The sequence below is a fragment of the Salvia splendens genome, chromosome 1, assembly GCF_004379255.2.
Source record: "Salvia splendens isolate huo1 chromosome 1, SspV2, whole genome shotgun sequence".
In the NCBI taxonomy this organism is placed as follows: Eukaryota; Viridiplantae; Streptophyta; class Magnoliopsida; order Lamiales; family Lamiaceae; genus Salvia; species Salvia splendens.
In genome coordinates this window covers 3,171,009-3,182,687 of record NC_056032.1, presented here as the reverse complement: position 1 = coordinate 3,182,687, position 11,679 = coordinate 3,171,009, and the positions used below count along the sequence as shown (strand labels likewise).

General features: G+C 38.2%; 2 protein-coding genes across 2 annotated transcripts; one reads left to right on the top strand and one right to left on the bottom strand.

Annotated features, from left to right (window-relative positions):
- Positions 1 to 505: 505 nt before the first annotated feature.
- Positions 506 to 5,925, bottom strand: LOC121794011 (mitogen-activated protein kinase kinase kinase NPK1-like). The gene is made up of 17 exons (XM_042192026.1): positions 5,375 to 5,925; positions 5,231 to 5,269; positions 5,043 to 5,108; positions 4,849 to 4,959; positions 4,479 to 4,559; positions 4,322 to 4,399; positions 4,144 to 4,226; positions 3,766 to 3,847; positions 3,572 to 3,672; positions 3,375 to 3,414; positions 3,140 to 3,199; positions 3,008 to 3,057; positions 2,700 to 2,925; positions 2,354 to 2,581; positions 1,818 to 2,131; positions 1,668 to 1,735; positions 506 to 1,044 (listed from the first exon to the last, which is right to left on the bottom strand). Exons 1-17 carry the CDS (start codon positions 5,810 to 5,812, stop codon positions 944 to 946), a joined length of 2,166 nt encoding a protein of 721 aa, XP_042047960.1. The 5' UTR covers positions 5,813 to 5,925; the 3' UTR covers positions 506 to 943.
- Positions 5,926 to 7,206: 1,281 nt separating this feature from the next.
- On the top strand, positions 7,207 to 9,773 carry LOC121794001 (peroxisomal adenine nucleotide carrier 1-like). The gene is made up of 6 exons (XM_042192015.1): positions 7,207 to 7,341; positions 7,487 to 7,644; positions 8,209 to 8,440; positions 8,707 to 8,853; positions 8,942 to 9,102; positions 9,276 to 9,773. Exons 2-6 carry the CDS (start codon positions 7,502 to 7,504, stop codon positions 9,550 to 9,552), a joined length of 960 nt encoding a protein of 319 aa, XP_042047949.1. The 5' UTR covers positions 7,207 to 7,341; positions 7,487 to 7,501; the 3' UTR covers positions 9,553 to 9,773.
- The last annotated feature ends 1,906 nt before the right edge of the window (positions 9,774 to 11,679 follow it).

Below are 11,679 nucleotides of genomic sequence, written 5' to 3'. Positions count from 1 at the left end.
GTGGCCAGAAAAGAAAAGAAGAAAATAAATGAAGACTGTGTTTCCATTCTTTCAATCCCTTGCTCGTGAAATATCATTTGGGCTAAGGTGGGTATTTTGAAATAATAACTGGGCAGATTGCAAGAATATTAGGTCCAAATGGGTGAAGAAAAAAGGACCATTGCAAATTTACAATTACAGCCCATTTGACACTGATTTCCTAATTTTATAACATCAATAAAACCCAATAAATCAAAAATCAGTGGAAAAAAAAATGAAGGCATTTTCCAAAGCACAAACATGATCTTGAAAGCTCAAAACTTGAAGATATTTTTAATAAAACTGGCTAAAGGAAAATAGCTAGAAACTCAATCCATAAAGTTGTTTGATTTGGTAATAACATCGCAACTTTATCTATAAAGAGCAAACTCACACCTGCATCGTTCAATTCTTTCCTCTGTAATTCTTGTTGCAGGTCTGCAACAGGATAAAGAAAACAGCCTCAACCTTCTAAGAGAAAGAGAGAGAGAGAATCATATATGACATGTTATTTCATATTATATGTTAAGACAGATGAACTACAAGTGGTCGATCTGGTTCGTACATGATAGTAGTATGATGTAGTGTAAAATTTTTCCAAAGATGCCAACTCTCTATGCACAAATATGGCAATAAAACAAGGAGATGATATAGAGTTTACACACCATAGAGTAGTGTGCCTAAACTTTTGATTTCTTTTTTTACTCAGAGGCTTTAGTTATCTCTTTTGGACATTTTCAAACGCATGCCAAAAGAAATCTATTCATCATCAGGATCACAAGCCATTTTTCTCAACATCTCACCAACGGCATACATTGCTTGAGAGGAGAGATGGTAGCAACTCAAACATGCTCTCTTGAGAGGAGAGATGGTAGCAACTCAAACATGCTCTCTTGAGAGGAGAGATGGTAGCAACTGCATACATTTATTTTCCAGGAGATGCATACTTTAACCGATCTTTTTGTCGGTTCATAATTCGATCCTTGGGCGATGATGTCTTGGACGTGCCTGCTTGGCGCATGAGTTCTGGGAAAATGTGATAGGACCCGGGTCAGTGACATAATATCAAGGAACTAGAAATGTAGAATACAAGCAATGGCATATAAAACACCAACAAAATGCTTAGCACTGGTTGTTGTTTTGTACAGTATCAAGCTAGAAGAGAAATTTCTGTACTAAAGTTTTTCTATGCGTGCGTTTATAAGAGTAGCATATATGACTGCCAAACATATTTCCTGCATCAATAAAGCCTTAGGCAACTTGTTTTGTCCGAGTTACTCCATTATACAGATTTCCATAGAAAATAAACAGTTCATTGACACCAACTATACAGATTACAAAGAGAGGTTGGGACGTGAGCTACTTAATAATAGAGTGACTGGTAATCTAGATTCACAGTTGAGTTCTACGTCCTAAAGGTTATATATATATAAACACACTAGGCACAGAATGAAGTGACATCAGCCACTATCAGCTGTAAACAATATATTTAGACACTGAGAACAAGCTTTTCTCATTTGACTTCAGTTGCCATCTGGCAGCACCAATTCTTTAGGTTGCTTCCCAACGCAACTAAAAGATATTGACTAACACATTAAAAGAGGTGTACTTGCAGTTCTAATACACACAGGAAACGAAATGCAACTTGCCTCTGGTTCTTTCAAGCTCTTCAACAAGTTCTTCTTTCCATTTCCTTTGTATATCACCGAACCTAGAGCTACACAGACATTGTTTCTTAGTATCACAATTGTTAAAGGAGAAAGATTGTTGCAAATAATATGCTAAAGAATATAACATACTTTGGAGTAAGTGGCTCCGGTTGATAATCGTAGGGAAGCTCTTTGGCGCCCTGAGAAGTTCGAAAGTTTTCACCACCGATATTCGATGCACGTCTGGAGAAACTCCGTGGACTCAAGCAGTAATCAGCATCAAGGGCAGTAGAAAATCTCCTGCTAGCCATTTTGTTAGGCGACCTACTTTTAGGAGGTAGATTGCAGATACTTGAAACATTTTCCTTGTTGCCTATACCACCAACAGGACTTGGAGGTCCAGCAACATTCAAGGAATTGTAGAATGCAAAAAGAGGTGTTTTCAGCTTATTTAGTTCCACAGCCTACAGATACAGTAGAAATTCAAATAAGAATCTGCTCTGTTCCGATAAAATAAGAGGGTGTGGGGGGAGAGGGATAAAAATGAAGAGATCGAATTTTGGTATACAGGAATTATACAGGAAGATGCCAAATTCAAACTAGGCAAATTGGACAATATGTGAAACTCAGATTCATATTTCCATAGACGGGCTGGGATGTAATAGTATAGTTTCATCAGTAAATACCTTTTCATCCAGGAAAGCTTTGATCTTTGCTTCAGTTAAAATGTTGTCATCTTCAGACTCAGACTGCCTCGGAAATGTAAAGCCACAGTCCACCTCAACAGAACCTAAAGACCTGTTTCCAGACTCAATTTGACTAGGAAGAATCTCCATTCCACTTTTGGTCAAATCAGGGTTTTCATCAAACTTGCAGCCCCAATCATCATTGGGTTCACACATTGGATTAAAACTCTGTATGAAGAAGACCCGGCACAATGTCAATTGTGCATCGTTCATGGACAAAAATATCAACTAACATATTTAGGAGTATATATTGAATTCAAGATGATCATAAAGATTACTTCCTAACCTGATTACAATCACTAGGAAGTAGACTATGTCTGAATTTCGTGGATGTGCCGAATACAAGATCATCATTGTCATCAATTCGACACATATCATCATCGTCAAAATTGACAGGTTGCCTCAATGATCCTTCTGAGTACTGCTTAAAGTTTACTGTTGAGCAAGAGGCACCACCTAAATCACCAATGTCCTTCAGACCATTGCATGACCTCCTTGCCTCTAGGTTCATTCTGCAGCATGAATACAGCCTCAAGTTTTATAATTAAGTAATTTAACGAGATACATCAGGAATTCTCCCAAAAGGATACTTACGATTTCTTAATTTCAGCCCCATATGCTGCCGTCCGTTTTCCAGTTCTTTCCTGTTGATCCAGATACCTAGCTTATTATATCAACCAAAACAGTGGAGAACATATATAGCGAGAGACAAGCACATTTTCTAACCAGATGTGAAGAGCGAAGAGCAACATAGGAGTCCTGACCTTCTCCGGTTACGAATGGATGCTGAACATTACAAGCAAAGGACAGTGTCGTATTAACAATCATGAGATCTCAATGCAACTATGGAATGGAATATGGAGTTTCACTAAAGCATGAAAAATTGTCGTGTATTTTCCAGGCGCTGACTCTTGTGGAAAGGCATCGATGAATACGTCATGATTCAAAAATTTTATCCTACCTTTAACAACTCTGATGCAGTTGCCCTCAGCTCTGGCTCCCTACAATTAGTTATGAAACCAAATATGAATAGTCAAGTAAAGGAAAACGAAAGAGAATAAAATAACTTCACAATAATTTTGATTTTTCTTCGATGCCCGGTTAACTACTACCAGGAAATGAAATAGGCAATAGTAAACTAATATGCACCAGACATACTTTTGTAAACATTTTAACAAGAAATCATTTGCCTCGGGAGAAAGATGATCTGGTATTGGTGGATGAGATTTAGTAGTCCCTACATGAAAGAGAGCAGCAACCTAAAATGATCGCAACATTAGCACCCTTAACAAGCAAATTAGTTGAGCTTTAATTTAATAGCTTCATGTTCTATAGTATTAAACAAAAAACACCTCCTGATACTGCTGGCTCCAAGGAGCCTTTCCTGTGGCCATTTCAATAACTGTGCATCCAACACTCCATATATCAGCCGAGCTGCAATGTTTTACCCAGAGAGAAGAGCTTAGCTTGACTTCAAGTGGTAAAAATACAAAATCTACATGGTCAAAGAAGAGAAAAATCATGTTTTTTGGGTAGAGAAGGTTCTCTAAGAACAAGCAACACACGTTGTACAAGAGGCGCTTTTGACACAATATCAGCTAAGAATAAATAGGAATTGAAACAATGTTTCACCCACTGATAACTTCACTCCAGTGTTCAATTCAAATTATAGTTCAATAATGGATAAAATTTACATGCTAATTAAGAGCAACAGTATATTTTCTACTTACTAGCTGTGACCACTTTGAACAATAACTTCAGGAGCCATCCAATATGGAGTACCCTTCATAGATTTGGCACCAGTGATTGTGGCCTGCAGTCATAATAGTAGACATTAGTAGTTCAGATACAGCTTCCAGAGACATGAAATATAAGAGATTCTTTTTTTTGTAAAGATAGAAATCATACTAATGCTTCAACTTTCTTGGATGCTCCAAAATCGGCCAGTTTAATGCATCCCTTGTTGTCAACAAGAATATTTGCTCCCTAATGCGTGTAGAATTGCTAGAATTAGGATTCTATGACTTTCAGATTGACCAGCTCACATTGCAAGGGGAAAAATTACCTTGATATCCCTGTGCATAATCTTATTGTTGTGCAGGTACTCTAGTCCTAACAACAATTGTTTTGTGTACATTCTTATAACCTGAATGCAAAATAAAAGTAAAGATTAGAATACTGAGGACATAAATAAGAGACTCCACAACTGCATTAAGTTCCTAGATAGTTATCATCATTAGCTAGCAACAAAGAGGATAATAGGAGTTTAACATATTATAGCTTTGATGAATTAAATTCAAGAAGTTGACAGCCTAAAGCTAGACAAAAACCAATATGACTAATACAAGAACTCTGATGCAGGTAATCCTGAAAGCAAATCAACTACAATCTCAGTCATTTCAAAATGTGATACACAGAGATATATAATCACTTACGGATTCTGGGAAAGACCCAAATTTTCCCAAGAGAGATGAAATGGATCCACCAGGCACAAATTCCAGTAATATGTTAAGTGAACCATCCTCTCTAGCAGTTCCCAAATATCTCTGACCAACAAAACAAAATGCAGTAAAATCAAAGGTTAAGCAGTCCAGTGATCAATCAAAATGCAGAAGATGTGTCGCCTCACCACAATGTTCGGATGTGAAAGATTTTTCAATAGATTGACTTCTTTCTCAAGTTCCCCTATGTATTCCTGAAAATAACAGTAGGCAGTGATCAATCAAATTTAATCTTCCAATCGAGTTAGATCAATTGAAATACTACAAAAAAGAGTGGAATCGTCAAGACTAAAGTCAGATCATAACAGATGCATACTTGCGTTTTTTTTGAAGCACTATTTGCCGCAATTGAAACCTGCACTCGTGAAGTTACAACAACCACGAGAAACACCAATCAACAGATTAAATCTCATCAATAAACAAACAATCACGAAAATGTAAAGGAGTCGAAGGAATCAACCTCTTTCACAGCGAGCAGCTCCCCGGAATCGAGGTTCATTCCCATGTGAACTCTCCCAAACGCACCGCAGCCAATCAACTCCCCCTTCCTCCACCGGATCAGTGGGGGCACACCGACCTCTTTCCTCTTCTTCGATTCTTCCTCTTTCTTAGATTTTGGCGTCAGCATTCTGTTGTCTCTTCCCCGAGTTACCGGCGGCTCATCCTCCGTCGATCCTTCCATCGGCGGCAATTGCTCCTCCTCCACCGACGGCTCTGCTCTGGCGTTTCTCCGCGCAATTGACGGCAGCGCGGGAACCGGAGGCTTAGCGAAAATACCTATTCCAGATTTCCGGATGCTTGACCCTAATTTCTCGACAATTCCCCCAAACCCAGCCGATTCTTCGCCGGAAGGTTTGAAAACCAGAGATCGGCGAACAGAGCCGATGAAGTCCTGCATCGCCGGAGTATACGGATTATAGAGAGGGAGAAACCAAGGATAGTAGTGTAGTGAGAGGAGAAAAATTAGGGTTTATTTATGACTTCCAATTCATTTCAGTGAAGATAGTGAAGACAGAGAGGGAAAAGAAGGTTTGAAAACTAGAATAATGGAAGAACAGAGTGTGCTAAATACGAGTTTGACCCCGATGATTTTAGCTATTTTCGTTTTGACCCGTGTACTTTTGAAAATATTTGACGATGGAGCCGTTGTGATTTTCATCAGCAATTCGTCAACGTAATTTTAGTAAACTATGATTAGATTTGGGCTTTTAGGCCCAACCCAAGGCCACGTATTTTAAGATTTTTCTACTCTATTTTTTTAAAAATAGTAACTATTTTCATTTTGGACAGTTCATTAAAAATATAAACTTTAGAATCTTTCTATTAAAAATATAAACTTTAGAATCTTTCTATTTTAAGACATGTACCCCACAATCTACTAACTCTACTTTCACTACTTTTTCTCTTCATCTCTCTTGCTTTACTCATTTTTTTCTTTTCCTCTCTTACTTTACCAATTTTTCTCACTTACTTTACCAATTGTGCATTAAAACTTGTGCCGTTTCAAATGTTTCTATTTTTTAAATACGGAGGGAGTACTATGTTTAGTGTGTGTAGTGCATGAATTGTGTGAGTGTGTGAAATGTGTGAAGGGTGTGAAATATGTGAAATGTGTGTAGTGTGTGAAAATTTGTAGTGTGTGTAGTGTGTGAAGTGTGTGTAGTATATGAAATGTGGGTAGTGTGTGTGCACTGTGTGTATATTTACCAAACATGTCAATTTAATTTCATACCAATTCTTCATTTTACCAAACATAGTATCCTAAACCATATAATTCAATTCCTTCCAATTCAATTCCATGGAATTCCAATTCCAATTCTAATTCAATTCCAATTCTAATTCCATGTATCAAACGGAGCCAAGAATATTTATTTGTTAGGATTTTGATGTTAGAAAGTAATCTGATTCCATTTTTAAAATTTATATGTTTATTTGACTTAACAAAAACGGATAAAAACTCTGAAATAAGGAAAACAGTGTCATTTTATCGATAAGGCCTTGTTAATTTGTATGGAAACATAAGATACTAGAGTTTTTATGAAATTATTTTGTTTTGTTCTATATGGAATAATATAATCTTTGTTTATCTTTTCACACATGGTAATAGAGTATTTAAAATAATTGCTAAAAAGTACATAAAATAAAGAAAAAAATAACTGGATACGTTAATTTTAATGTTATAGGATTCGTAATTTTTAATTATAATCTGAATTTTTTTAATAAAATAATGTACTAGTTATTTATAGTGCAAAGGTTTTTATAATGACATCATAGTGTTTTGTCAACAAATTAAATACGAAACACGTTCCGAATCCCAAAAAGATTAACAGACAGCTCATCAGCTCTGACCGCGATCACAATACGAACTCATCCATCTCCGCCCACCGCTGGCGAATTTTTCCTACGCCGCTCTTCACAACTCTGCAGGTTTGTTTTTCACCTCAATATTCGGCTGCTGATTTTGTTCGGTAGGCGGAACAACTGATCTGAATTTCCCCAACTCTTAATTTCTAGTCACTTAATTCCTTCAATTGTTTCCTCTGTTGGTTGTTGTGGCTGGAAAACTCAAAAGGTTTGGGATTAATCGATGGCTCTTGACATGGAGTCGTTAGTGGAGGCGACGTCGGGTGCGGTAGGTGCACTGGTCAGCACCACCGTCTTGTATCCTCTCGACACCTGTAAAACTAGGTATCAAGCTGAGAATCGAGCTCATCATCACCAAAGATATAGGTAGGTATTTTGTTTTCATTTTGAACTTGTTTCGGATCTTGCTCTCCATCTTTGATACCAGTCTAGCAGTATTGGATTCGTTTATATCCTGTATGGTCTATCGTAATAACAATGATGTATCCTGAGATTTGGATGATTGAAAGGAAAATAGATACAAGATTTATTGGTATAGTATTGAAATCTCAGAAATAAAAATTGATTCTTGTTGTCTCCGCCAGGGTCGTTAGCTCGATAAAGAAAATGGTGTGTGCATATTGACTTCATTTATTCTCAATGTAGTGTTTTGAGGAATAAATAGATACAAAAACTATGTTACAAAATTGACGATAAAATATGAACTTTAGTTGTTTCACAAATAGTTTGTGAATTTGGTAGTATATGATTAGACTACTAAGTTACATAACGTGCTTTCGGTGGATGAAGATTGTGTCCCATCTTTAAAATCTTGTTATCTTTGTCTTGTCCAATGTATGGCTGATCAGCATGGTGTAGTAACTAATTACATGATGCATATAATGTCAGTTCTTAAAAGGCAAACATGAATCGTTTTTCATGCGATAACAGGAATATTTCAGATGTTCTGTTGGAAGCAATATCCAAAGGTCAAGTCCTGTCGTTGTATCAGGGCCTGGGCACGAAGAATCTGCAGTCCTTCATTTCACAGTTTATCTACTTCTATGGGTATAGCTTTTTCAAGAGGCTGTACTTAAGAGAAAGCAAATCTAAATCCATAGGAACTGCTGCTAACTTATTAATTGCTGCTGCTGCTGGTGCATGCACAGCCATAGCAACCCAGGCAAGTCACCACTTCATCGATGCTCAGATTTTGTATTGAATGTTGGAGCTAACTGTGTTTTATAAAAATATTTCTGTGATGTTAACAATTGGTATAGATTATAAATGTAACTGCGAATTGCTGGTTTATTAAGTTTACACTGAAGTGTAATAGCAATGCAAGGCGTAGAAGCTTGTTTCGATGGGTGTGGATCAATATGTTCTTATGGTCACAGCACCTGCCTGAATCATGCATTCTATCCCAACAACCTAATTTTATTTTTACAGCCTCTTGATACAGCATCTTCAAGAATGCAAACAAGTGATTTTGGAAAATCAAAAGGCTTGTGGCAATCTCTCTCAGAAGGCTCTTTCAGTGATGCATTTGATGGTCTAGGAATTTCCCTTCTACTTACTGCAAATCCATCTATACAGGTATATCTACTTTCTCTTTGAATTGTACTTTGTAAATATTTGTTAGACAGGTCCAACAGATTCTTATGCTAATTGCAATACCATGCAGTATACAGTATTTGATCAGTTAAAAAATAGGCTTCTAAAGAGTAATATGAAGAAACAAACTGATGAGGTGTCATCTCCAGAAGCTATCTCTGCCTTTTCTGCTTTTGTTTATGGTGCAGTCTCGAAGTGTATTGCTACCTGTTTAACTTATCCAGCTATAAGGTAAATGTCTGTCTTTGTCCCTTCTCATCAGAAAATACTTTTCAGCCTCCTACTTGAGGCTTTCCATCATCAGCGTTAATGCAAGGACTTCCTATTGCATAGATTATTATCCGTTTTAGTTTGTGATGCTACTGCTTCTGTACAGACATAGATCTCATCTGAATAATGCACAGGTGTAAAGTGGTGATTCAGTCGGCAAAATCAGATGAGAGTGAAGATGGTAAGCCCCAAGCACGACCCCGTAAATCCATATCTGGAACACTCTGTTCTATCTGGGAAAGAGAAGGGATACTTGGCTTCTTCAAAGGGCTGCAGGCACAAATGCTGAAAACAGTCCTGACCTCAGCACTGCTTTTGATGATAAAGGAGAAAGTTACGAAGACCACATGGGTCCTAATGATTGCACTAAGGAGGTTTATGTTGACGAGACCCAACTTAAAGAGTTCTTGAAGAAATCTCGTTGAATCAGTGAGATGTTCATCTCGGTAAGTACAATAAATATGAAGCAAATCAGACTTTTTGGGTCTATAATATAGCAAACTATTGTGTGAGTGTAATAGATTGAAACGTCCAAATTCTCAACTTTGACCTCTAAGCTGATCCTAGTTGATTGTATCTGTATTAACATGACAGAATCCTATTTGAATAAGATTGATGGAAATTTTATCTGATGGTTTGGACATGAGATTTGTGAGAATATCCTTCACCCTTAATCTAATCACCTTAGAGCAAGATTGCCTTGCCTTGCTTTACTGGTACTAAGATGATTAATGGACTGCACATACGACTTTAAAAATAATACTCTTAAAAATAACACTGCTTAATATATATCACAGGCTCTACCAGTCTTCTGGGCTATAGACCACTTGAATGTCATATTTGGCAGTTGGCACAAATCATATTGTATACTCATGATATCTCAATTTCAACATATCGAAATGTTTTCCAACAGTATTATCCTTATGCAGCACAAAAAGTTTAGTGCTTGGAGTTACTGCTCTTCATATGAAGGATAGGGTCTCTATTGTCCTAGTCGAGTAAGCGGCTCCGACCAATGCAAGCCCCCACCTGATGTTTGTTGTCACTATGCTTGGTTTTATCTTCGTGTTCAGTCACGGGAGATTGTGTTCCGGATCTGTTGTTTGTTGTTTGAAAGCGTATAAATGTAATAACCGCCCCTTTTATTAACCTTTTTATGATGACGTACTAAGATTTGCATCGCTCTTTTGTTCCGTTGTTTTAAATGGGACTCGTTACCACTTTGATTGGTACTTAATATTGTTGGTTCGCAAAATAAAAATTTAAGTAATAATCGAACGAACAAAAACCATCTAATGGATGTTACGAAATCAAATGAAGTTGTACAAAGATACGAAGTGGTTCTCCCCGAACGAAAGCGTTCGCATACCTCGGGAATAACACTTTAATTTACATAAATGAAAGAGAAGGAAAATGTGGAGCACTATTCTATTACAAAATGTCGCCAATGGGCCAAAGAGAAACTCAAGAAGCAAAATCTTATTTTGCTTGCACCTTGGGCCTTCTTTTTCCAAGCCCAAGTCTTGGCCATCCACCCGGCCCGTCAGGCCCAGGCCCTCTCGAACAGCAACAGGGCAGCAACTTTGCAGCCAAGCTTTTTCCCCACCTACAAGAAGAGACAAGCTTTTAATTACTAAGGGCATCCGCAGTGGTGCTGATGTAACGACGGAATACCCCGCGGACTTCCCAAAAACACCTCCTGTCACGTCATAAGGACTTCCCACTGCTCTGCCACGTCATACGGAATTCCCATTGCACAGTGGCGGACTTCCCCTGCGGAATTCCCGACGGAATTCCCATATTAAAAAAATCACAAATTCACAAATTAAACGATTTCCGAAAGTAAATAATTTACGTAATTAAAATTTCGACGAAAATAAGGAAAAAATTCCATTAAAATAAAAAAAGTACATTTCACCAAATAAAAAAATACATTTCAATAATTAAAAACTACATCAATGACGACCCCTACGCTGCCACACTTCTTCAATAATATCGTTCTGGAGTCGAACATGGGCTTGTTTTTGGCGCATGTAGGCAAATGCACAGACTCGATCGACGTCGTCAAGGGGAATCCCCATGCCTACATTGCTAGTGGCCACGCCGTGGCTTGGACCCTCAGCATCAGCATCATCATTAGCCCAATCGGTCAGTGCAGGACCTTCATCTTCAACGATCATGTTGTGCATGATAATACATGCGTACATGACGCCGGCGATGCTATCAACGTACCACAGCCGTGATGGACCCTTCACTGCCGCCCATCGAGCCTGGAGCACACCAAATGCCCGCTCCACATCCTTGCGCGCTGCCTCCTGACGTTGCGCAAAGTATACCTTCTTCGCATCCGTTGGGCATCTGATTGTCTTCACAAAGACGGGCCACATCGGGTATATCCCATCCGCCAAATAATAGCCCATGTTGTGCTGGTTGCCGTTGGCGATGAAGTTGACAGCCGGACCAACGCCCATGCACTGGTCGTTGAAAAGGGGCGCCGACTGGAGGACGTTGATGTCGTTGTTCGACCCGGCTACTCCA

Coding starts and splice junctions, on each gene's coding strand:
- LOC121794011 (XM_042192026.1), bottom strand. CDS start 5,812: ATGCAGGACTTCATCGGCTCTGTTCGCCGATCTCTGGTTTTCAAACCT. Junction 3,200..3,374: donor CTGCATCAGAGTTGTTAAAG/GTAGGATAAAAT, acceptor TGTAATGTTCAG/CATCCATTCGTAACCGGAGA. Junction 1,736..1,817: donor CCGGAGCCACTTACTCCAAA/GTATGTTATATT, acceptor ATGTCTGTGTAG/CTCTAGGTTCGGTGATATAC.
- LOC121794001 (XM_042192015.1), top strand. CDS start 7,502: ATGGCTCTTGACATGGAGTCGTTAGTGGAGGCGACGTCGGGTGCGGTA. Junction 8,854..8,941: donor CTGCAAATCCATCTATACAG/GTATATCTACTT, acceptor AATACCATGCAG/TATACAGTATTTGATCAGTT. Junction 9,103..9,275: donor TTAACTTATCCAGCTATAAG/GTAAATGTCTGT, acceptor AATAATGCACAG/GTGTAAAGTGGTGATTCAGT.